The sequence below is a fragment of the Taudactylus pleione genome, unplaced genomic scaffold, assembly GCF_031769625.1.
Source record: "Taudactylus pleione unplaced genomic scaffold, aTauple2 ptg000289l, whole genome shotgun sequence".
Classification (NCBI taxonomy): domain Eukaryota; kingdom Metazoa; phylum Chordata; class Amphibia; order Anura; family Myobatrachidae; genus Taudactylus; species Taudactylus pleione.
The window spans coordinates 413,590-437,724 of record NW_028284691.1 but is presented as its reverse complement, the minus strand read 5'-3'; the positions used below and the strand labels follow the sequence as shown (position 1 = coordinate 437,724).

The window sequence follows — 24,135 nt, the reverse complement described above, 5'->3', positions numbered from 1 at the left end:
CTGTTAGAATAATAATTGTTTATATTAATAGTATAGTGAATCTACCATAAAAAAACATAGAATCTTGTGGTATCTTTTCCTCATTTCAATGTATCAAAAGCACTTTGCTACAAAGATTTTGCTTAGACAAATCCCTGAAGGTCTCACAGTCAATAGTAAGGGTATATCCAGTGCTTGGATGTGTATATATATATATATATATATATATATATCACATGTATCAGCGGCACTCCAGAAAAACAACATCAGAAGCGCAGGTAGTTACTACCTGCACTTCTGATGTTGTTTTTCTGGGGTGCCGCTGATACATGTGATACATTGGGAAAGCGCTACACTTTCCACGGAGGGCACCCAGGCCTATATTTCTTCATATGGGAGTGCCATACACAGTATATATATATCTCCACACTACCCGTTAAAGGAGTGATATTGCAGGGGTAAATGAAGATATGTAGCTTGTAGCATAAATATAATGCAGACTCATGTAATAATCCTGATTGCTGTAATTGTAGCAAAGTGCGTTTGATACATTGAAAGGAGAAAAAGATACAACAAGATTCTATGTGCACAGAAGAGATACATTTGGCTAAAATGTGTTACTTTGCATTAAATTATTTCATATGAAACTCCAAATTATTATTATATCTGTGCAATATTGTTGCTTATATGTCTTTTATGTGGGATTATTAGTCCTGTTTTTATGGTAGATTCAATATACTATTAATAAATTATTATTATTCTAACAGAGAGTTGCAGATTGTATATTGGCCCTCATTCAGAGCCGTACGCTCTGAGCAGAGCGCACGCTCTGAATGAGGGCCGGGCTCCATTTTCATGGAGCGTCCTCCTGGACGCTCGTATAGCTGTGGGTCACCACCCACAGGCTATACGTGCGTGCATTTTGATGGCCGCGATGGTCGTGACCATCGCGACCATCGAAATTGCGAGCCGGAGCCTGCGGTTGAGGTTTTCAACCGCAAGCTCCGGAGTGATTTTGGCTCTATCAGAGCCAAAATCACTCCCACTGACATCACTAGTGATGTCAGTGGGCCAGCTTCTGACGGGAGGCGTTCCCGTGGGAACGCCCCCGTCAGGGAGGCACGCCCCCGGCACGCCCACCAAAGGGGGCGTGCTGTCAATCAACATTGACAGCACACCCCCTTTGATCGGACACAACGAGCGAAAGGAAAGTCCTTCGCTCGTCGTGTCTGGCGCATGCGCACGACGGAGCTCCCTCCGTCATGCGCATGCTCAGTGCAGACCATCGACCCACTTGCGAGCGGACAGCCGCTCGCGAGTGGGTCTGAATCAGGCCCATTGTCTCTATTGGAGTTTAGGCGCTCTATTGGATTCATTTTCTGGATCCCTGCCGGGTTAAAGAGCTAGGTGCATTTGTGTACAGAAGAAGCGAAAGCACATTTCACATTAACCCTTACTTGGCAGCATTAGGCTACCAATAACACAAAAGAGGACACCGCAGAGGAGGGAAACATTGATGGACCATGCAAAACAGGTAGGTCATGGTGAATACCAGTGGTATAATAGTAAGTGTCACTGCGAGACACAGGAATGCTAAACTAAACATACCCCAGGCAATGATATATAATGATAAATAGAGCCTTGCTTGGTTACTAATCTGTTGGTGGAGGAACATTTACTATCTGCAGTTATCCTCACTGACACACGATGCAAGCAGTGTTCTTCTATGCATAATGTAACTTCCGAACACAAGTTAAATACCTTTGCCACATTATCCTGTTTAGTTTCATATCTCTCATCCCCTAGATCCCTACCTATAACATGCAGGTCTGGCCTCACAAACATAATCATACAAGTCCCTTTCTCATGAAATATTATGTCCTGCTGTGAACATTCTGAAAATGTGAATGACTTCAGGTTCTTCTATCCCCACCAGCTTCAAACCTGGGGATACTCCAACAAGCAGGAAATGAAGAATAAAATTATTACACTACAAATCACTGATATGTTCTGTGGGCAGAACATTTCTTGAGGACACAGGTTTTTATACTACATGAACCTCCAATGTGATGTCTAATATTTGAGATCATTTACAGTTTTGTATGCGTTATTCCATTTAATACACCGTTTACTGAATACTGAACACTGATTACAAGTGATGACATAAGAACCGTTTATACTGATAATGGGCCTGATTCAGAGCCACTCACTATTTGCGGTCGTTCGTTTTCTAAAAAGGGGTGGCTATTCAAATGAACCGTTCGCACTTTGCGGTCTGTTCACGCCTCTAAGTCTGAACGAGCGAGCAAAACATGCGAACGTAAATTTGAAAAATACGCCCCCTGGCCGCTCGCACCATACGTCATGTCCGCTATTTATTAGATTAATCGAGTACATCGAACAGCGTCTGAACTGCTCGCTATTCTAGTGGTTGGTTTTTTCAACCACTATTTTGCGAGCAGTTCTAAGTTAAAAAAAACCAAGTGACGTGGTCAATGACGCTGCTGGATTAATTATGCACTCCCTTAAAACGCCCGTTTTGACCTTTAAGCACGCCTGCGATCGGATCTCCACTCCCCGTTTTCAAGCACCTTCCCCTGTTACCACCCACATACGCCTCATTCTGTCACTCAAAATAGCAGGCATTCGCTATTTTGCGAGCACATGAATTTCGGCCGCACTGACTGGTTCGCGCATGCGTATAACGATCCGTACGCATGCGCAGTTGGGCAAACATCGCTCGGAGCGAACGAGCTGCCGCTTACGAGTGGCTCTGAATCAGGCCCATAATTTACAGGAATTTCTAGGTATAATAGAATCACTAGTATTATACTGCTATGCAATTACAGTTGTGGATATCAAAATCAAGTTATCCCTTATTTATACACATCTGGTTAAAGTACAAAATCCAAATCATTGTGCTTGTTCCTGTCTCTAAGGTCAGAGTCTATACAGCAGTACTCAGCAAGGAACTCAGGGCCTGATTCAGAGCCGAACGCTCTGACCAGAGCGCTCGCTCTGAATCAGGGCCCTCCTTCATGAAGATGGAGCGTCCTCCTGGACGCTCGCATAGCTGTGGGTGACCACCCACAGCTTATGCGAGCGTCCATGATGATGGTCGCGATGGTCAAGACCATCGCGACCATCGGGCTTGCGATGGAGATCCTGCGGTAGGGTCTCGCTGTCACAAGCCCTGGAGTGATTTTGGCTCTATCAGAGCCAAAATCACTCCCACTGACATCACTAGTGATATCAGTGGGGCCGGCTTCAGACGGTAGGCGTTCCTATGGGAACGCCTCCGTCTGGCAGCCACGCCCCCGGCACACCCACCAAAGGGGGCATGCTGTCAATCAACATCGACAGCACGCCCCCTTTGGTGCGAGACCCGGAGCGACGGAGAGCCCGTCGCTATCCGGGTCTCGCGCATGCGCGCGACGGAGCTACCTCCATCGTGCGCATGCGCAGTGGGGCAACATCGACCCACTTGCGAGCGTCCTGCGCTCGCGAGCGGGTCTGAATGACCCCCTCAGAACACATTGTCATATCTCTTCTCAGGAACATATTTATTTCCATGGGCGTAACTACCATAGGTGCAAGCGGTGAAGTAAGTTACATGTGTTATATACATTTTTCACCATTGGGTGGAACCAGGTGCACCAAGAGCGACGCTGGGCACGGGTGAAGGGGGCATGGCCTAATTGTGGGCGGCATGGCCACGCCCCTTTATGGGAAAATATAATAAAAATATTTTTTTGCACTGCTGTGAGCCCCCCGAGCCCGGCCCATAGCCAGTGGGAGGCGCGATCAGTTTGATTGCTTCCCCCACAGACATAGGAGACTGTTGTAGCTGCTACTTAGAAGCTGCGAGCAGACTCTCAATGCAGCCCAGCACACAGCATCGTGTGCTAGGCTGCCGTAATGAAAGAGGGAGGGGGGGGCAGCGCCGGACCTGGGCCCCTGACGGGCCCCTCCAGGAAGCCCAGGCCCGGGTAATTAGTACCTGCACCTCCCCCTCCTCTCGGCGCCCCTGGGTGGTACATAGGGGCCCTTACAAACTTTTGCTATGGGGCCTTCAAATACTTACACTCCTGTTTATCTCCAAATAAAAGATCCAGACCTTTTTTCAGAATGAAGTTGTCTGGTTAGGACTTGTCAGGTACGGTGTCACCTTGGAAATGGCTCATTTGTAAATATACACTGTACAAAACATGTAGCTTGTAAGAGCCTAGCAATTAAGCCTTGTGTTTTCCGACAGTGAATAATTCACTTTACCATGTTTCCACAAGTTTAATTCATTTATAAAACTATAGCAACTAAAAGGAAATGCAAAACTTTCAGTTTAGCAACGATCTAGCTTAGTAGCCTAGGGCTATACTCCACAGCTTTTGGTTTGATAGCATAATCTAGTACAGAAATTAATAATGCAGCACTTCTGTTTAAAGGGAGATTTGCAGTCAATATCACCTGTTAATAGATATGGAGACAGCGGTACTGAGAATGGGGGAGGGCAGGCACTAATTGCCGGAGCTTAATGGAGGGGCCCGACTCTGCTGCCCATCCCCCTCCTTTACCTGTCAGCGGCCTGTCTCTCCCCAGTCAGCACGCGCCTCTGTGTGGTCAGCGGTGGTGGTACCAGGGAGGCTGCTGGCGCTGATCAGCAGCAGTCTCCTTTGTCTGTGGATGTGGGGTCTAGGGAGGGCCTGAGGAGCACAATGTGGCCCCATGTGGAGCGCGCTACTAATTTTTCTCTTTTTTTTTTTTTTTAGGAAGGGTGACCACACCTCCTTATATTAGGTCATGCCCCCCCAAAGTACCAGGGTCTGATACAGCTCTCTACAGCCCTGCCTGGAGATATGCAGCTGCCCAATCTTCTCACAAAGGAATATACTAGCACATCATATACCTAAGTGTAGTTAGTGTTTGGTGCCATATTCCTTTGCCATATTCCTTAAGAGTTCCATAAGGAAGATTAGCACAAAATAGGCCTTACCCATCTCCTTCCTAAACCATGCCAGGGTCTGCTCAGCCACACCCGCACGTGCCCAATCCATGTTCTTTTCCCCAGACAGGCCACACCCCTTTTGGTGGCACCAAAAATATTGACTGCTGCCTTAAATTCAGCATTAAATCTGAGAAGCTGAATAGGAATATGAATATAATACTTTGTCATTTACAAACCTGGTCAAAAATCAGTAATTTTGGAAAGTCATTGTTTTGTATTTTTTTCAAAAAGGCTTATTCACAAACATATAGATGAGCAAACTTGCTGTTTTGTGTCCTCACACACCTACAGTACTTCAGTGTAAAAGAACCATTAACAGAAGAACGTATGAATTAGCAGGCCGAGATACAGTACAGTAGATGAATCTAGAAATGTGCAAAAGTTTTGCTTCATCGATCAAGATTATTTATATGATATACATTAATGTGATTATTGTTGGAAATATGTGTGTACAGGGTTGTAGGTGTAGTTCCAGTACACACACCAGCGGATGCCCGGAGACAACAAACAGCCCAACTACTTAATCAGTGGAGTGGTTCTATTGGTGCTATATGAAATACAGTCATACTCACTGTTACACACTGGTTTGATGGAGTAGATCTTGAGCGGAGCAGGGTGATATACAATTCACCAACCTGTGACTGAGTAGCGGTACAGAGATGCTGGAAGGCGTTGTAGGTGGCGGTACTACCGGGGTCTCTCTGGAGCCAAGTGGGAGACTACTGTCTCGCACTGTGACACTCAACACAGTGACAAGATGGCACCGCACATGTGCAGTAGCTAAGTCTGGTGGCCATCTTGGCACAGTTAATTAAACTCAGTAGCGCTCTCCACTTTCAATATTCATAAAGTGTTATTATGCTTTGTTCCATTCTTGTACCCAGGGACAGATAGGCCATAACCATTACCGAGACTTTCCCTGTGGGCCAATGGCCTTATGGGGTGACCTGATATCTTTTTTTATGTTTTTTTTATGGTCATTCCATTTTATTTATTTATTTATTTTAAATACACATTATTTTTTTTCATCTCGTAGTTGATGGATGCCTGTAATGGGGTGACCCGGCAGTGATCTATGTGTAACAGGCAACCTAGGATGCTACCTGTTATTGCAGATTGGGTTCTCACGCTACGGGGAAGATCAGCCTAATACATGGAGCCCAGTGCTATCAGCAGTGCAGGTAAGCACAGGGCATGTCATTAGGGAGATATGCAGTCAATCATCACTTTGGATGGTAATATAACACTGACCTCAATCTCTGCATTGCCAGAGTTATCCGTATAAGCGGCAATTTAAAGGCAGAACATAACAACTTTACAATCAGGAACAGGATCCCCTCTGGTACTTTTTTTGTTTATTAACTCAGTTCATGGCAAATATCAATATAATACAACAGATACAAACTGTGCTCTAAAAAAACAGACTTTGTATTATATTTTAAAACTAATATATGATCTTCTCCATCCACAGTTCCTTACTCCATTGGTGTATCTATAATGGGTGCATCGCACACCCTGCACCCATAGACTATACTTACCGCTCCGCCAAGCACAGCAGAAATCACTCTTGGACTGCCCCTGGCTTAACTTTGTCTACATTTCTTTGCTCAATTGTGCATTAGATGCACCCACCATTGCTGTGACTCCGCTTACTATTGTGTGTTGCATTGGTCACGTCTGCCACCAATGTGACTAGCCTAGAGGTAATGGTGTGGCTCCAACCACAGTTGTTTTGTTTCTGCCTATATAAGGCCACTTTCAGAATTGTTCCCAGCACCACCTGCATGTAACTGGAGGCATTTTGTACCTTCCAGTCGCAGTTAGCATTTTAGATCATCTTACCTAAAGGTGGTATCTCTACAGCCTTGCAGCATTTCACCAATAAGAGAAGAAAGACAGAAACTTGTCTCCAGAGACTCAGCATTTTCCTTATGTTGCGGCTCTCTGGTTGTAATGAAGTTTCCCTTCTGCCTGTCAATCATCAAGTACACTGGGCATAGGCTGCACCTGCAGACTGAGACAACAGTGTTATTAATAAACATGAAAGGACAAACTACACAAAAGAACCACAGTACACCATATACTACACAATCACATGAATGGGATAAAACACTTCTATGTATTGATAAAAATCATATTGTTGGTCATTTATTCAGTTTTGAATTCAGCTTTGGGTCACAGCAGCTGTTTAATCATTATATGATTGAACTGAAACAAACTGTACACCTGAATTGTAGGAGAACATATCTGTCATATTCTGGTCAATGTTCTACTCATTTGTCAAGATAATTTGGCATATAACTTATTTTGGAAATAACAATCTTTTGTGTATAGTAAGTAACAAATCCATACCTCCGCTATCCATGATAAAAAATCCCCCAGAGTAGGCGGAATCGGTATGATTCACCACCGGCAGCATGGCCAGCGGTTCAAATCCCGTCAGCGGCAGCCCGATGGAGGAGGAAATCCCGATCGTCCCCAGGTAAGTATAAACTAACCTAATTTTACACCCTAACCTTAACCCTCCCTTAAGGGTGCCTAACCCTAACCTCCCCCCCTGTCCCTAACCCTAATCCCCCCTCTAAGTGCCTAAACCTAACCCCCCCTTCCACGTCGCCTTACCCTAAGTCCCCCCAGGGGGGTGCCTAACCCTACTCCCCCAGGGGTGCCTAACCCTAGCCCTCTCTCCCCCTAGCTAACCCTAACCCTCCTGGGGGAGTGCCTAACCCTAAGTCCCCCCCGGGAGCCCTAAACCTAACCCTCCCCCCCTGCAGCTGTCCGCGCCCGGCACCCCTTCGATCGGGATGCCGGGCGCCGGTCTCCCGGCGTCGGTAAGATGACAGGCGTCTAGATTTAGACGTCTGTCTTTTAACCCTCGCCGGCATTTAGTAGTCTAGAAGCCGGCGGTCGGCATTTCGTCCACCGGCTTCATAAACGTATACCGGCTGATGACTATCGCTGGATATTACAGGCAGCAGCCTACACGGTATACGTTTATGAAGCCGGTGGATGGAATGCCGACTGGTTGGCCAGATAAACAGACCCGCTTGTGTGGTATCAAACAAACAAATTAACTGCAAAAAATAATATATAAATGTATTTATTCTTAGCTGTTCCTATGCTCCAATCGACTCTCTCATTTCTCCTTATGCTATATTCCCTGTCCAGATCAGAGGAACAGATTCAACTGGTTTTGAAACGATCAACCCTGGGTGCATTTTACACACTGCGCAATAACCGGATCTGGCAGCTCGCCGATTATTGCGCAGTGTGTACCCAGCTTTAGGCCCAGTCTTTGAAACACTGATTCCAGATCGGCAAGTTGTCCCTTTGCTAGGTATTTTGTCATAGAGGACTTTATCACGGGGACATTTAATGTTATACCCATGAATGTAGGCTAACTGGCTCCCAACAAAAATGAACCCTAGTGCATATGTATGTATTTATGTGGTAGGGAATATAGAATGTAAGCTCCACTATGGCAGGGACTCATGTGAATGGGAAAATGTAGAAAAACTCATCAAAAACAAGCTTATTTTTCAAATGTGTTTTTGCAGATTTACAGGCAGAATAATGAGTATGTAAAGTACCTAACATGGATAGACATCAAGCGAAAGATCCTGCTGCTCTCAAACCAAGAGATGGATTCAGCCAAGCTATGTGGATCTTAGGTGAGATCCCACATGCCACAGTATAGGGCACCAGGGGCAGAACTATGGGAGACAATGGAGGTGTCTGCCGCCGGACTCCAGTTCTGAAGGGGCAAAGGTGATTTGCTCCATTACCAACAACATATTCACCCCTCTTAGTGCTGTAACTATGTACCTGGAGTGTACTGTCACGGCCGCCAAATACATGGCACCTCTTCCCGGCACCTGAGAAGCCACCATACACTAGTGGAGAGCTCCATGTCAGACCATCAGCTGCTGCCTTTGTTTTTCTATAGCCTGTCTGCATGCAAATTGCTACATTACAGTGTCAGCGGCTGTGACGGGGGGTGGGGGGGCACCAAATTATAACTTGCTTCCGGGCATCTGGGATGAACTTACACCACTGTAGGGCACAGTTAATGTAATCAGATGAAGGCTACAAATATGGTCATATTGGGCCACAATGTTGATGTTGGACACAGTTAAGCGATTTTTTCTACTGCTCATGCGTCCGGAGTTTGTGCACACTAAGTCGCAGTTGCGATTAAGATGCATGGTATCAGGAATGTCTATAATGTATTGGGCATTCCTGGTTACTCACTTGGAGATGACACGGAGGTGGCTTTGCAGAGGCATGGAGATGGTCCATCTTGTGGGCATGTTATGGGAGGGTTACAGGAGTGTCACTGAAGTGGGTGCAAACTCAGATGAATAGTCGCTCATAATGGAGACCATACACTGATGGGCAGTCTGCACCTAGCATTGGGCTGAGGACAGCAAGTTTCAATGGTGCGACATACCAAGCGTTAATTCAGTGTTTCAAGATGCTCAAAGTGGGCATCTCAGTGCTTGCACATTCAGATATACGGTTGTACACCAGGGAAGGGCCTGTAGCAGTATTAGCATAAAACATGCTTGCCTACTTTTCAAGTCCAGAAGAGAGGTGCCACTGACTAGATGTGGGGGCGGGACACGGCACTACACGTCATTAGGCCCATCCCTTTACAGGGAATGCGATGATTTGCGGGTCGATTGTGAGGGGGTGTGACCAATAGGATGTGATTTGCATAGAAATTCATTGTGGCTCCGTACCCTCCCCTTTTAACTGCGATTTGTGGCAATATCCTCCCCATAGTGCCCACCTCTGTTAGGAAGTGGGCAGGATGCAGGAGGACTGCCTACTCTTCTGGGGGTGCGGAGGACTGCCCACAAATTTGGGTGTCTTCTGCAACTTCTGGGAGAGTAGACAAGTATGGCATAAAGTTGCAGAAACAATACTGGCAAGAGATGCACACATGTCTAACTCAGGTGCATTAACTTATTGGCATGTTTCATTTACAGAAGTCAATGGTAGGATTTCCAGGTTTAACCTATGTGTTTTGTATGCACAGTCCAATCCCAGAATCTAATTGTTATCCAGTCACTGTAATGTCTGTTTATTGTGTGAGTTTTGCAGAGGACAGTTCTTACCAAGACAGGGACATGACAGTATGTTGTGATGTTGTGTGGGGGAAGTCAGAGTGTTATGCTGTCTGTGGGTACAAAGCGGTCTGTTGTTTGGGGGGGTGCCAGAGTGTCGTGTGTGGGAACAGGGTTTTATATGATGTGGAGGCACAAGCTGGTATGTTATATAGAGATACCAATTAAGCAACCTACCTTATATTGATTGGCTGAAAAAGGAGGAGTACCCCAGGGGTTCCAGCTAGGAAAAGTCATCACACCAACAGTTTATTTGTTAAAGTTAAAATGGCATCTTTGCTTTGGGTGCCCAAACAGTTTGCCATGTCTTGGTCCATCACATTAGTCTCAAAAACACTTCCTCTCCAGCATTTATAGGTGACTTTTGTTAGTATACTTCTAAAGTGATTGATTTATTAATAAGTTCTATTGCATTAACAGATAAAGCCAGTGTGGTTGCTGCAAACGGTAAAAACAACATGGTCAGGTGTGACATTGTGCACAGCAACAGAAGATTTGTACACGTGATCTTTTGTTAGTAAATATAAAAATACTGGAATCTAACCAATACAAACCATTGAGGATATGGCTTAATACTGTACGATGCTCAGGTATTCAGCCTGTATTTCTTTAAATTACAGAGATCACGCTGAATATTTAGCATTGTTGCGGCTAGTGAAAGCTTAAGGTTACATACCTAACACGTTAGCACTTGCATGCATTCAGCTAGTGTAGAGTGTATGGGGATTCGGGATAAACATAATCTTTATAATATCACTAAATCTACAATAACAATTTAACAGGCCTAATAACACTCATCAACATATATATAAAAGTCTTGAGAGCTCATCAGGACTTGAGATGTGTGATATTTCATTGGGAGAGAAGGGAATTTATAAGAGATTACTCACACAACATAAGCAGGGAGAATGCATGAAACTAACATGTTTTTGATGTGTTTTGCAGATGTATTTTAACATGCTTGTTGTGCTTATTAAGCATTGTACTGTAACAAATACGGGCCCTGATTCAGACCCACTCGCAAGCGGCTGTCCGCTCGCAAGTGGGTCGATGTTGTGCACTGCGCATGCGCACAACGGCGGGAGCTCCGTCGTGCGCATGCGCCAGACGCGACGAGTGAAGGAAAGTCCTTCGCTCGTTGTGTCTGATCAAAGGGGGCGTGCTGTCGATGTTGATTGACAGCACGCCCCCTTTGGTGGGCGTGCCGGGGGCGTGCCTCCCTGCCGGGGGCGTTCCCAAGGGAACGCCTACCGTCAGAAGCCGGCCCACTGACATCACTAGTGATGTCAGTGGGAGTGATTTTGGCTCTGATAGAGCCAAAATCACTCCGGGCCTTGCGGTTGAAAACCTCAACCGCATGCTCCGGCTCGCAGTTTCGATGGTCGCGATGGTCACGACCATCGCGGCCATCAAACTGCACGCTCGTATAGGCTGTGGGTGGTGACCCACAGCTATACGAACGTCCAGGAGGACGCTCCAGAATTATGGAGGGCGGCCCTCATTCAGAGCGTGCGCTCTGCTCAGAGCGTACGGCTCTGAATGAGGGCCACAATCCATTGTACTGGTAGCGCATGTTAACAAATGCAAAATAGGCAGAGCTGCAATATAAAAATTTAGAATCTGAAGTTTTGAAATTTTAAAATGCGGTTATGGGAATGGTACTATTGACTTTTGTGTTCTGTTTTTATTAATTTGTGAAAAAGTGCAAAGGCAATTAGAATAGTATAAGTGCAAACAAGCGGTAGATCACTTTAATGCTGAACAATGCAACCTCTTAGAATCCAAAAACGATTGCAAACAAATAACGTATAGTGAAGTAGATAACAAATTTACACACACAGGGATAAAGGTCTGCTAGTAGCAAGCACCTGCACATTTTTGGCAATTTAGCCACTAGATTTAAAGCAGGAATAATTTAAATGGCAATACTTGGTTGGTTTTGAATTATAAATTATTGCTGCTTTAAATCGCTAAAAACTTGTGGGTGCCTGCAACTCTCAGGCTATTACATTTATTCCTAAGGATCATTTATGAAGAAAGGAAAATGCAGCGATACAATAAAAAATTGATTTATTCTATTATTGTGAAATTGTGTGCCTATTTTTGCGCATTACACCTGTTTTTACTATTTAATGTGGGTTATGGGAGAACAGTTTTGTTCCTTCTAGCAGGAGGATCTTGGTGAATCAGAAAGAATTTTCAGTGCTGAATGCAGGGTAACTGCAATAATGTGCCTGAATCTCCCAAAGCAACAAAAGATTGGACAAGATATTATAATAATGAACTGAAATTGGTGAACACTAAGAATTTATAGTTTCATTTATCAAGACTTGCAGGCACATTTATCACAATCCACTAATACATTGCAGTTGTCATGCGAAAAATTCAATTACATTTGCAATTCAATATTTGCAATTACTGCATGAATGTATTATAGTTCATATCTGGGGAAAGTGTTTGTGAGAACGCTCTGTACTTGCGATTACCGTCCCTGCACTCCTCGGATATTTTCTGCAGAAAATACCCTGAGAATGTGTCTGCACATGGTCCTGCCTCAATGCCCCTGCAACCGGAGCCGGCTTCTATGATCAGCCTGTGTGTCCAATATACCACATGCTGATCACAGAAAAAATAAATAGTCATGATAGAAAATAACAATCAGTGATCAGTGAACGCCTTCCGTGACACCCAGTCAGCTGATAACACCGATCACCAATTATTTTCCCTGTGATCAGCCTGTGGTCTATTAGACACACAGGCTGATCGCGTCATTGTGGCCCTCCCCCTGCTTCGCAATACCGGTAATCACTGCATTGTGCAGGGATAATGATGATGTGATTGCATGGTCACGCCCCCCTCTCTGTCTCCAATGGCACGTCTCATCCGCGTCACGCCCCCCTTATGGTGTCACACCAACCCCCTGCTTTGCCAACCTGGCTGCAACCTCCCAGAATGTTGGCAAATATGCCCATAGCTGTTGTACCATTTGCAACTAACAAAATGTACTTTTAAATCGGCAATAATTTAAAAGGCAAGATGAACCTGGTTTTACCTTTTAAATTATTGCTGCTTTAAAAATATGGGCTAAGTCGCTGGAACTTCATCAGTGACTGAATTTCGCAGACTATTATATAAGGCCAAGAGACTCAAAATTGCTTTACATTTTGTCAAGACCATATGAAGTGACTGAGATTTGCCTTCAGCCTTTTACATTTAAGAAAATCAATCAAGCTTACATGTACTGTAAGCTTGATTGGCTGCTTTAAATTAAAGTTGCAAGAAAAGGTGGAGAAATATCCAAAGAATTTTTATTTTTCAAACATTTAATATTGAATAATGAGAAAGGTGCGCTCTATCAACATGAGGTGTAGATTTTATTTTCTATGTCTGAATAAATTGTTCTTGTATAACGGATTCCTGCAGTCTTATATTGGATTTTGTATTGAATTTCTTCTCCAGATGAAAAACGCAAGCTTGCCAGTGCTGATGAAAAATAGATTCCTATTGCTGCATTTGCTGTACCTAAAATACTGCTGCTAAACAGTTCAGCTTGTTGAGGTATTGTTAGCATGCTAAACCTGACTATACTTGGTCATATGCTCCTAACAATGTAATATACAGTAATTACACTAAGCGGTATATTTGACAGTATCTGGGAATCGGTCTCGATAACTATAAATTGTTATGTATTGGGGAAATGTACCAAAAAAAACCCTGCAGCGTCAAGGGCTCCGATAAGCGCCCGTCCCTGTGATGTCTAAAATGTAAAGAGATCACTTACACAATCATCTTAACCTACAGGTTCGGTCCCGAGAGACAGGGGCATATTTATAATGGTTGCAGGGTGTGCGGTGCACAAGGGCCCATGGGACCAGGGGGGACCTGCACCGCACCACCCTGCACCCATACTTTTTTTTAATACTTTCCTTTCTCTGAAGTCCCACGGAGCAGCGCTACACAAAACGCCTGGAAAATGGCCACCGCTGCCATTTTCCCAGCGTTTTGCGCATGCACAGTAGGAAATCACTGGGAAAATGGCTGTAGCGCCATTTTACCCGGTGACCTGCACATGCGCAGTGGACTCCGGGCACAGACGGCAGCTGGGGAGAGAGGGAGCGAGCCCGGACGGGGAATGCACACGGCCCTCCTCTCTTAGTATGCCCCCTGCCGAGAGAGCTACAGTACTGCGCATTCTGCTAATATGTAAGCAAACATTACCGGAGAGAGATCCTAAGGATCCCTCCACAGAAGCTGCTTTTGCCTTTAAAAATGAAGGCACCACAGCAAATACTTCCAATATCTACTACAGTGGTTCCCAAACTGTGCGCCGTGGCACCCTGGGGTGCCACGGGACACTTGCAGGGGTGCCTCAGATTGATGGTCCAGAACCAAATAAAATTATTTATGGTCAATGTTATGTAAATATGTGAACAAATAGAAGCTGAAACCTGTCCACAACCACATAACTGAACCTGAGGATGACAGGTAAGCGCAATTTACTTCACTTTACTATTTTATTAAAAAAAATTCAGAATATCTCAATAACAAACGTTTGGCTTAGGGGTACCGTGAAAACAATGCGGATACTCTAGGGCACCGTGAAACAAAAAAGTTTGGGAACCTCTGATCTAATGTGTTCCCTCCTTCGTACATTCCCGGGTTACTTTTTTTCTGGGAGTCAAAACGGCGGTTTTCGAGTGATTTCTTGGAAAAATATGTTATGGCCCAAAATGCCAAACACTCTCCGATAAACAACCATCAGCCCTTTCCTAATGTAAATGTTTTGAAAGTTTTTGGCTACTACCAGAGAACAATCTGATGAGTATTTGGTTGATATGAATGCAGGACACCTTGTTTTTAACAGTTTAATGATACAGATGACCCTTTATCATTTCCTTTTCTTTCAGGGAACATGACTGTATTATTTTATCTAATTATATAGATTATATACTAAAATAACAATCTATAAAATGTTGTATTACCTGAATTTCATGGTGCCAATCAGCTTTGTTTATCTGTTACATCAGGGTCCTTACCAAGTGATATCATCAAACACAGGGATGTAACTACTGAAGGTATTTGAAGTCCCCATAGCAAAAGTTTGTAAGGGCCCCTATGTGGGTGATACATTTATATAACACATGTAACTTTGACAAGGAAAATAGACTCCACTCAGCTCTGGGCCTCATAGCAGCTGCACCCCTTGCACCTATGGTAGTTACGCCCATGACGAAATACTTTTTAAAGAAAGCACTTCCTTAAATAATATTGGGCTCATGCAAAACTGAACGTACATAAATGAACATGTTCCTGAACTGGAATAACACAAGTGCAGCAGATGCAGAGTTGTACGCAATTCAATTGCATGTACACTTATGACTGGGCAAAGTTTAGTAAGGGCATGTCGACTGAATTGCTGGCTATGCAGACTTAGACATAGGGGTAAATGCGCCTGGTATATTGTTTGCATCTAATATAGGGTAGGTGCAAACATGCACTCATGAGACCAGGAAACCAAACGTACGGAATGCAACTCGACATATAGACAATATACACATTTACTTCCATGCACTCCATGCGGTAGCACCAACACCCAATTCATGCCCAACTAAGACCCCATATCATTACTCCTGGTAAATCAAGTATTTGTTCACTACATTTTATCTTTAATACCTACAGTACTAATAAGTATTAACCAGTGGCGGCACCAGAGGTGGCGCAGCAGCGCAGTCCAAAATCCAAATAGGGGAGTCACACCTACTGCCAGCTATCATGGAGCCGCCACTGATTATAACACATTTTACTTGGTGATACTTTTGCTTTTGACTTGCACCAGCCCACAATCCTTGCACTGTTGCTGAAGGATCAGATGATGACATCCTGGTATAGCTATCGTACCACCATATTGTTCCATAACAGTCCAAGGCACATGGAAACAACAGCTTTCATGCACAATGCGTCTGGGGGTTGAGGGGAGAAAGGGGGCGATTTCAATGGCGCTGAGAGGGGGCGGGAAAAGAATACCTGGACAGCCACATCTGTGCGGTCTGGGATGAGCGCTGCCTGTTAGCGTTTGAGAGGCTGTGTGCTGCAATTTACACAGGATGCATTTACACTGTCCAACCCTTCCAGGACTTCAACCACCAGTTTTGCTACCCAGCGCCATGGCTGTATATTCGCCACAACTACTGATCTATGGCATGTGATCTTTGCTATCCCTTTCCTCCTACAAATTTTCTCTGCAATGCCTACAATGTACGAAACACCAGCAGAGTTACATGTACAGTAAGTACACATCCATTCTTTAAAGAGTTACTATTTATGTGAACATACTATCATAATTATGGCCTAAGCAAGAATCATAAAAGTACTATATTATTGATCCATACCACAGAATTTAGTTGTTTTTTGTAACATGTGAAATCACTGTGTAATTTAGTAATTTAGGGTTTAATGTATGCCACAAAGCCCTGTTTTGTGTCACTTGGCTTGGAGTATTTATGCAGAGATGCTCGAGCTGCAGATGCTAAAAGATTGGTTAATCTTTTTATTAGAAAGGACCATTTGGGGTACACTCCAAGTACGCTGTATATTTATATGGCAAACATAATACATCAAAGCACTATAGTACTGTATCTTCCATGATCAATGTTTGAGAAGGGAATGGGTATGATATGCCGGCAGATGAATTGCCGGTGGTTTAAGTCGCAATGCCAGAATCCCGATGGTGAAGTATCCCAACAGGGGCCGGTAAGTACCCTAATCCTCCCATGCTCCCCCCTAACCCTAACCATCCCTTGGTGATGCCTAACCCTAACTTCCCCTGGTGGTGCCTAACCCTAACTTCCCCCCGGTGGTGCCAAACCCTAACCTCCCCCAGTGGTGCCTAACCCTAACTGCCCTTTTTCCCACTCTAAAGCTAAAAGCCTAATTATGGCCCGCATTTAATTAGCTGTGAAAAGTCGGAATCTGTGAAAAAGTATCGCAGATTGCGAGTTTTCACCAGGCGGAAACTTATCTCCGTATTCAATTGCAAACACTTTTTGCGTAGGTAAAAACGCAGTGCAATGTAATATGCAAAAAAGATTCGCCTCTGAATAGGTGGAGAAAAGAAGTGGAAAATTGCTATTTTGGGGTGCTAAGGTAGGGAAACCACTCAGCACCCTTGGGACAGCCCCCCAATGGATAACTGCGTAAAAAAAAACATTAAAAAAGTGAGGAACACCCCAAAAAAGCACTTTGAAAATGGGGGTGAAAAAGTGCAAAGTGGGGGTACAAACTTAAAAATGCGAAATAGACTTTTGGGGGGTCTACAAGTATGGGTGAGGTGATTTTTTGATTGCAGGTGCTTACTTCAGTTGCGTTTTTTAAAACTTTACTTTAGCAACTTAAAACCATGCTTGCACCCATTTTCAAGTACCTCAAATTTGACAGGAATACTTATTTTCAGTATTAAAAAAAGAACGAAATTGACACACCGTAAGTACCCCAAATAGCTTTATTAGGGTTATTAGGGGCCATGTACATTGATCCCCAATGTTAGTGCATCTTTTAGGGGGTGTCGGGCTGATTTCCCCAATTCTGACAGCACTTTTTCACCTGGTTTGCTTTCGCCGGGTTGCATTTTCACATCTTTTGGAATTGGATACGGCTCCTCCCATCATTATATCCCATAGCAGCCCGCTTCTCAAAACATTATGGGCCTGATTCAGAGCCGGACGCAAGTGGCTGCTCGTTCACTCCGAGCGATGTTTGCCCAACTGCGCATGCGTTCGGATCGTTATACGCATGCGCGAACCAGTCAGTGCGGCCGAAATTCATGTGCTCGCAAAATAGCGAATGCCTGATAATTTGAGTGACAGAATGGGGCGTATGTGGGTGGTAACAGGGGAAGGTGCTTGAAAACGGGGAGTGGAGATCCGATCACAGGCGTGCTTAAAGGTCAAAACGGGCGTTTTATGGGTGTGCATAATTAAAACAGCAGCGTCATTGACAACGTCACTGGGTTTTTGTTTAGCCAGAACTGCTCGCAAAATTGTGGTAGCAAAAACCAATCACAAGAATAGCGAGCAGCTCATACCCTGTTCGATGTACTCGATTAATCTAATAAATAGCGGACATGACGTAGGATGCGAGCGGCCAGGGGGCGTATTTTTTCAAAAAACGGCCGCAAGTTTTGTTCGCTCGTTCAGACCTAGAGGCGTGAACAGACCGCAAACAGCGAACGGTTCATTTGAATAGCCACCCCTATTTTCTGGACGAGCGAGCGCAAATAGCGACCGGCTCTGAATCAGGCCCTATGTCCCCATAACTGCCCCCTCCCACAATTATAATTATGTCCCATAACTGCCTCTTCTCCTCTCAAAATTATAATTATATCCCATAACTGCCCCCTCCTCACACAATTATGTCCCACAACTGCCTCCTTCTACAATTTTAATTAGATCCCAGAATGGCCCCTCTCCTACCACAATTATAATTATGCCCATACTGTAAATGCCCCTCCTTCTCCATCAATTATGTCAGATAGTTTCCCCCCCACCTCAAACAATGATGTCCCCTAACTGCCCCCATCCTCCTGTAGCATAAAAGATCCATTCAAAAATTAGACCTCAGATCTATGGGGCAGCCATCACCTCCTGCTGCTGTGCCCTCTGGCTCCCCTTCTTCACTCCCAGTGCCTTTGCAGTTTCCTTTCCTCTGATTGGTGGATAACTCCAGCCATCCACCAATCAATGCTTAGATACGCCCACAACAATGACTGGTGGCTGTCCAGCATCATCCACCAATCAGTAATCACTGACAGCTTGCCAGAAGTATTCAGCCAGCTCAGCACTTGGGCATTTTCAGCCCTAAGTGGCCTCTTTGGTTGCCTAGCGGTAAATACGCTACTGGTTGGGAGCATGTTGATGCAATATGCACCTAATATGGCCTGTAAAAAATGGGAAATGGTTGTGCTTCAACCCTGGTTGCAAACTGATGATGATGATAGCCACAGGTCGTGTCACAATTGTCTAATGCTTCTAAGTTACACCCATTAATTAAAGTTAAAGTGATCCAACTGTTATTTAAAAGCAGGATTACATTGTACTGAACACTTGTTTTACAAAAAGAAAGTATGTTTACTACTCACTTTGGGAAAGGGAACGTTGCTCATATGTATATTACTGTTGATTTTTATGTATTATTGTTTGATTAGCCCTTCACATGCTCAAACCAACTTGAGTACTTCATTTCTGCACTCTCCCACCATTTACTGTTATGCATATGAAGTGTGTACCACAGATTTTTAGCACATTTCGTACTCACAGTGAAGCCATACCTCCAAGTCTGCCATCAGAGATTTTGGGGCCTGGTACAGACAAAATAGGCAGTCTCCGGTGGGGGTGGGGGGCGAAGGAGAGTTGGTATCAATTGGCGTGTGAACAAGTTTAAACATACTCAATGTTTGGGCTGTGGGTGTGGTTGTTATTATAACATGTCAACCTATTATATAATCTATGAAACTATACAAATACAGATATAGAGGAGAGAAAACTGCTGTAACTTCGTACACGCAGAAAAGAAGAATCTATACTAAATGTATAGGGAATATTCAAGGAAATAAACGACGCCTCCCTTATCCTGGTGGTCTAGGTAGGAATTAATTGTAGCTTACCTGTCCTTAGCCACAGTCTTCTGCCACAGGCCCTTACTGGCCAGCAGAACCGTGGCCGGAGCTCATCAATTTTGAGCCGAGCGCATACTGGCCTCTTCCAGGGCCTCTTTGTGTGTAGTCTGCATCCACTGCCCACCGCTGCGGAACTGACTTCTCTGCCCAGTGGCGTCAGACCGGCGCTCAAATTCAAATGGCCGGTCTGTGAGCTGCACCTAGCTCACAGCCAGCGCCAAATGTCACCCGCCGGTGCCACTGGGATCAGTCCTTTGAGATGTGTTGCATCGGGGACACGTCTCATCATGCTGCAGGACTTCCAGCAACGGGATCAACACTTGAACCCAGCGCTGGACATTGCACAGGGGGTGCTCAAGGCAAGGTGCCTCACATGCACCCCCCCTGGTTATGCCACTGGTTTCAATATTGTAGGCCACAAATAATCTAGATTCCAATATTCTCCACCAACCAACACAAATACATGAATGCACAATTCTATTACAAAATTAAGTCAATAGCTACTAAGTATGCTAATTGTGTACGGAACCATTATTGCCGTGGCGCTAGCTGTGGTGGCCAGCGCTGAAGCTTTTTGTCCTCCATCTTTCTCTCTGTCTGTCTTATCCCATCTCTGACTCTCCGCATCCACCCCCTTTCCCTACATTTCTCTCTTTACCCAACTCCCCCCTTCTCTCTTTCTCCCCCTCTTGCTCCGATCTCTGTGTTTCACCTCCCCTCCCCCAATTCTCTCCCCCTCTCTTTTAATTAAGTGATCATTGATACAACCAATACATTTTTGTGAACATCCCCCTTGAATATTAATAACATCGATATATGAATGGCAGAGGGTGCCACTGCAGATAGACTCCAGAGACTCCATTTAGCGTAGGGAGACTTATGTCTGACCAGAGGCGTCAATGGGTCTGGTGACACCAGGTGTGCACTCTAAATCCCCCCGCACGTGCCAGAAAGGGGGCATGGTCTAACATAATGGTGGCATGGCCTCAGTGGGAACTCCCAATAGCAACTCTCCAAGGGCTTGTCCGGCAACCCCAGAGATCCTGGGGTGCCCTCGGATACTGTGCCTGCACTGCCAACAGGAGAATGTCACACTGCAGCACCGTGCACCCGTCACTGAGGAGGAGCCAAGATTTTGGTGTCACCCCCTCCGAGGGTGATACCCGGCATGGCCCGCACCCCCATAGCGATGCTACTGTGTCTTACTTGCCAGCCTGCTAGGTGTAATTTGCAGAGCAGTGGAACATGGGATCAGAGAAAGTGGTATGGGGAGGTGGGATTGCTATCTTCTGTGAGGGAAAGTGGAAATCAGGATTGTATATTTGACCATTTAGATGTGAAGGTAAGTAGCAGGCAGCCAGTGAGAACTGTGAGGAGAGATGGCAAGAAACTGTATCCTGGCAGGCAGCCAGTGAGAGCTTTGAGGGGAGGTGACAGGTGCTTGGCCCAGAAAGACTTCAGACCCATTATATGATATATTAAAATACAGTAAGACACATGGCTTCTTAGGGCAGGGTTGGGGAACCTTTATTCTGCGTGGGGGCCATTTTGATATATATAACAATATTTGCAGGGGTGGGGTCACAATCACCGGTGATTACAGCAAAGCCTGGAACATCCTGAGGAGCAGTAAGAGCAGCAGTGTGACCGTCTGAATCGTCCTAAGGCCGTTCCAGGTGGCACTGCTGCATAGATTCTGGCTGCAGGGTGCCATTCTAGCCAGAGGAGGCTAGCAGAAAAAAGCTCAGAGGGCCAGACCAAATGATTCCACGGGCCTTATACGGCCCCCAAGCCTGAGGTTCCCCATCCCTGTCTTAGGGAAACACCAATAAAGTATTATTTTGGAAAAACACTCAAATGATTAGGCTCATTAGGTCTTTTTGGTAAATCATGTCAAATTTATGAACCCAATGGGTTTGTCTTCAAAAGGACATCACCCCAATTTCCACCACATCTACAATGCACAACATAATCAATAAGCATGCACTAAAGTGATAATAGCAGTGGCCTCTTTCAGAAGGATAATGTGCCCTGCCACAGTGCAAAATTTGTTCTGGAATAGTTTGAGAAACATGACAAAGAGTTCAAGGTGTTGACTTGGCCTCCAAATGACCCAGATTTTAATTTGATTGAGCATCAGATGTGCTGGAACTACAAGCCTGAGCCATGGAGGCTCCACTTTGCAACTTATAGGATCTGCTGCTAACGTCTTAGTGACAGATACCACAGTACACCTTCAGAGGTCTTGTGGTGGAGTCCAAGTTCTATTGGGTCACAGCTGTTTTGGTGGCATGAGGGGGCCTTACATAATGTTAAGATGGTGGTTTTAATGTTATTGCTGATCAGTGAACACACACACACACAATTTGTGATGCCCTGGGGTGTGAGCTTCTGCAGTGACATACGCCAACCTTATCTTTAGATTTTAAACAATACATTGGTCTTATGTGCAAATTCAGAACATTTGTAATTTCCTGCTTTACTGGCATATGGAGTATTTAGTGATATGAGTCACGCTTGAAGGTACTGTATGAAAAAACATGTTGAAATATACATTGTGTCAGCAGAATTTAATATCATTAATACGTTGTTTATTATACAACAGCAAATTGCTACATATTCACTGTATATATTGTAGAATTAAATTAAAGATCAGCGAGTTCATTTTATTTTACTTAGAGATTGCACCCTCTGTACATGTGTGACTATCCAATCATAACATACTTCTAGATCACAGCAGATGAAAAAATGGAAAATAGTAACCATGCAGTAACGTACCCAATTGAAAAAGGTGATAGACTTTATTTGTATTGTTGCATTGTTTTGTTGTATTAGCTGATGTTGAATTGACAAAATGCTGGTAAGGCTGTCATTTGCCATTTGCACAACAGCATACCTGGATCTTAGAAATGTCTGCATAACATACAGTATTGTGTAAAAAAAATTTAACTAGCTCAAATGGAAAATATATTGTAGAAAATATATTGCAAGCTCAAATGGAAAAAAATATATTGCAAGTAACATTTTCCTTAGAAACATGGGATTTGACAATGATACAAAACAAAAAAAACAAGTGCTTAATCATAGTGTATTTTCCAAGCAGCTTATTTGCCTTAAATGGCAAATAATTCAAATTATAGGCTAAAGAGCTGATAATGCCTCGAGTTCAGTAAACTGTTTGGCTGATTTCAGGACTTTATTCTACTGAGAATCCTTGAAGTTCTGGCAGCCAGCCAACACCATTGCAACTACAAGAACAGTTCTGTAGTGTCATTCCCAAGGACGGGCTGACAACTTTCAATTTGGGGGCAAAGCACAAGGAAGTGGCCCAGGCTCATCTACCAGTGTGCTGCAGCAGAAAATGAGTGAGATGAAAACTACATCGGGGTAGTTTCTTTAATGTGCTTGTGGCTTTGAATTACAAATAAATGATGAGAAAAATTGCTATGTAACAGATCTATAACCAAAGACAACACAGCCCCATTAGGAAAGCATAAAGTATGTTGACTATTCCAGTGACCTTTAAACAATACAGAGAGCATTCTACTAACCTCCATTCAATACAGAGAATATTCTACTGACCAATATACTGTACAATGCATAAAGCATTCTAGTGATCAGTATGCAATGCAAAGAAAACCCTAGTAACTGACACACAATGCTTACAGCATGCTAGTTATCATTGTGCAATATTGATAGTAACTGATATTCAGTGCAAGAAGCGTCCTAGTGACCAATATACAATACAGAAGTAATAGTAGAGGTCAATATACAATGCAGAGAGCATTAATAAAGCATTATAAAAAATATACCAGGCAGAAAACATTCTAGTGCTACATATAGCATTCTAGTAACCACTACTCAAATCACAACGTATACCAGTGACTGCTATTCAATATTAACCCTGTTCTGTTTTACAGTGCGGATTCCCCAAATCTTTGGTGGCCTTATAGTGCAGTCTCTTGTGATGCAGGTTGCTCAAAACTGCAGGTGGCTTTAATACACTGACCCAATGTCTATGGTGGCTTTAGGAAAGAGAGCCCAGACCTATAGTGGCTTCACTAAAGAAACCCTAGACCTATTGTGCCTTTACTGCTGTATATAGAACCCAGACCTATGGTGTCTTTACTATATAGACCCCAAACCTATGGCAGCATTACTATATAGGCTCCATACCTTTTTAATACAGACCCTACAATCTCTATTGGTGGCACAATTTAAACTCACATTATTACTGAACAGCTGTCCTGCACACTTCACAGTATCACCGATTAGCTGTTCCTCAGTCCCTGTGTAAAATCAGCATCTGAATAATATTAATAAGAAAAGTATGACAAACCCCCTGGAGTAGCTGA

At 44.2% G+C, this 24,135-nt stretch overlaps 1 protein-coding gene across 5 annotated transcripts in view; it reads right to left on the bottom strand.

The window, feature by feature from the left end:
• The window catches only part of CHL1 (cell adhesion molecule L1 like), a 193,916-nt gene that overhangs the window by 96,512 nt on the left and 73,269 nt on the right, over window positions 1-24,135 (bottom strand). For 4 of the 5 annotated variants that reach the window (XM_088482453.1, XM_088482454.1, XM_088482452.1 and 1 more), the window contains one exon: window positions 6,824-6,995. In XM_088482453.1, the coding sequence (XP_088338579.1) occupies window positions 6,824-6,905 (82 nt within the window). In that variant the 5' untranslated portion in view covers window positions 6,906-6,995. Of the gene's footprint in view, window positions 1-6,823; window positions 6,996-24,007; window positions 24,046-24,135 lie in introns of those variants that run through there. The other variant, XM_088482455.1, reaches the window with a different exon arrangement.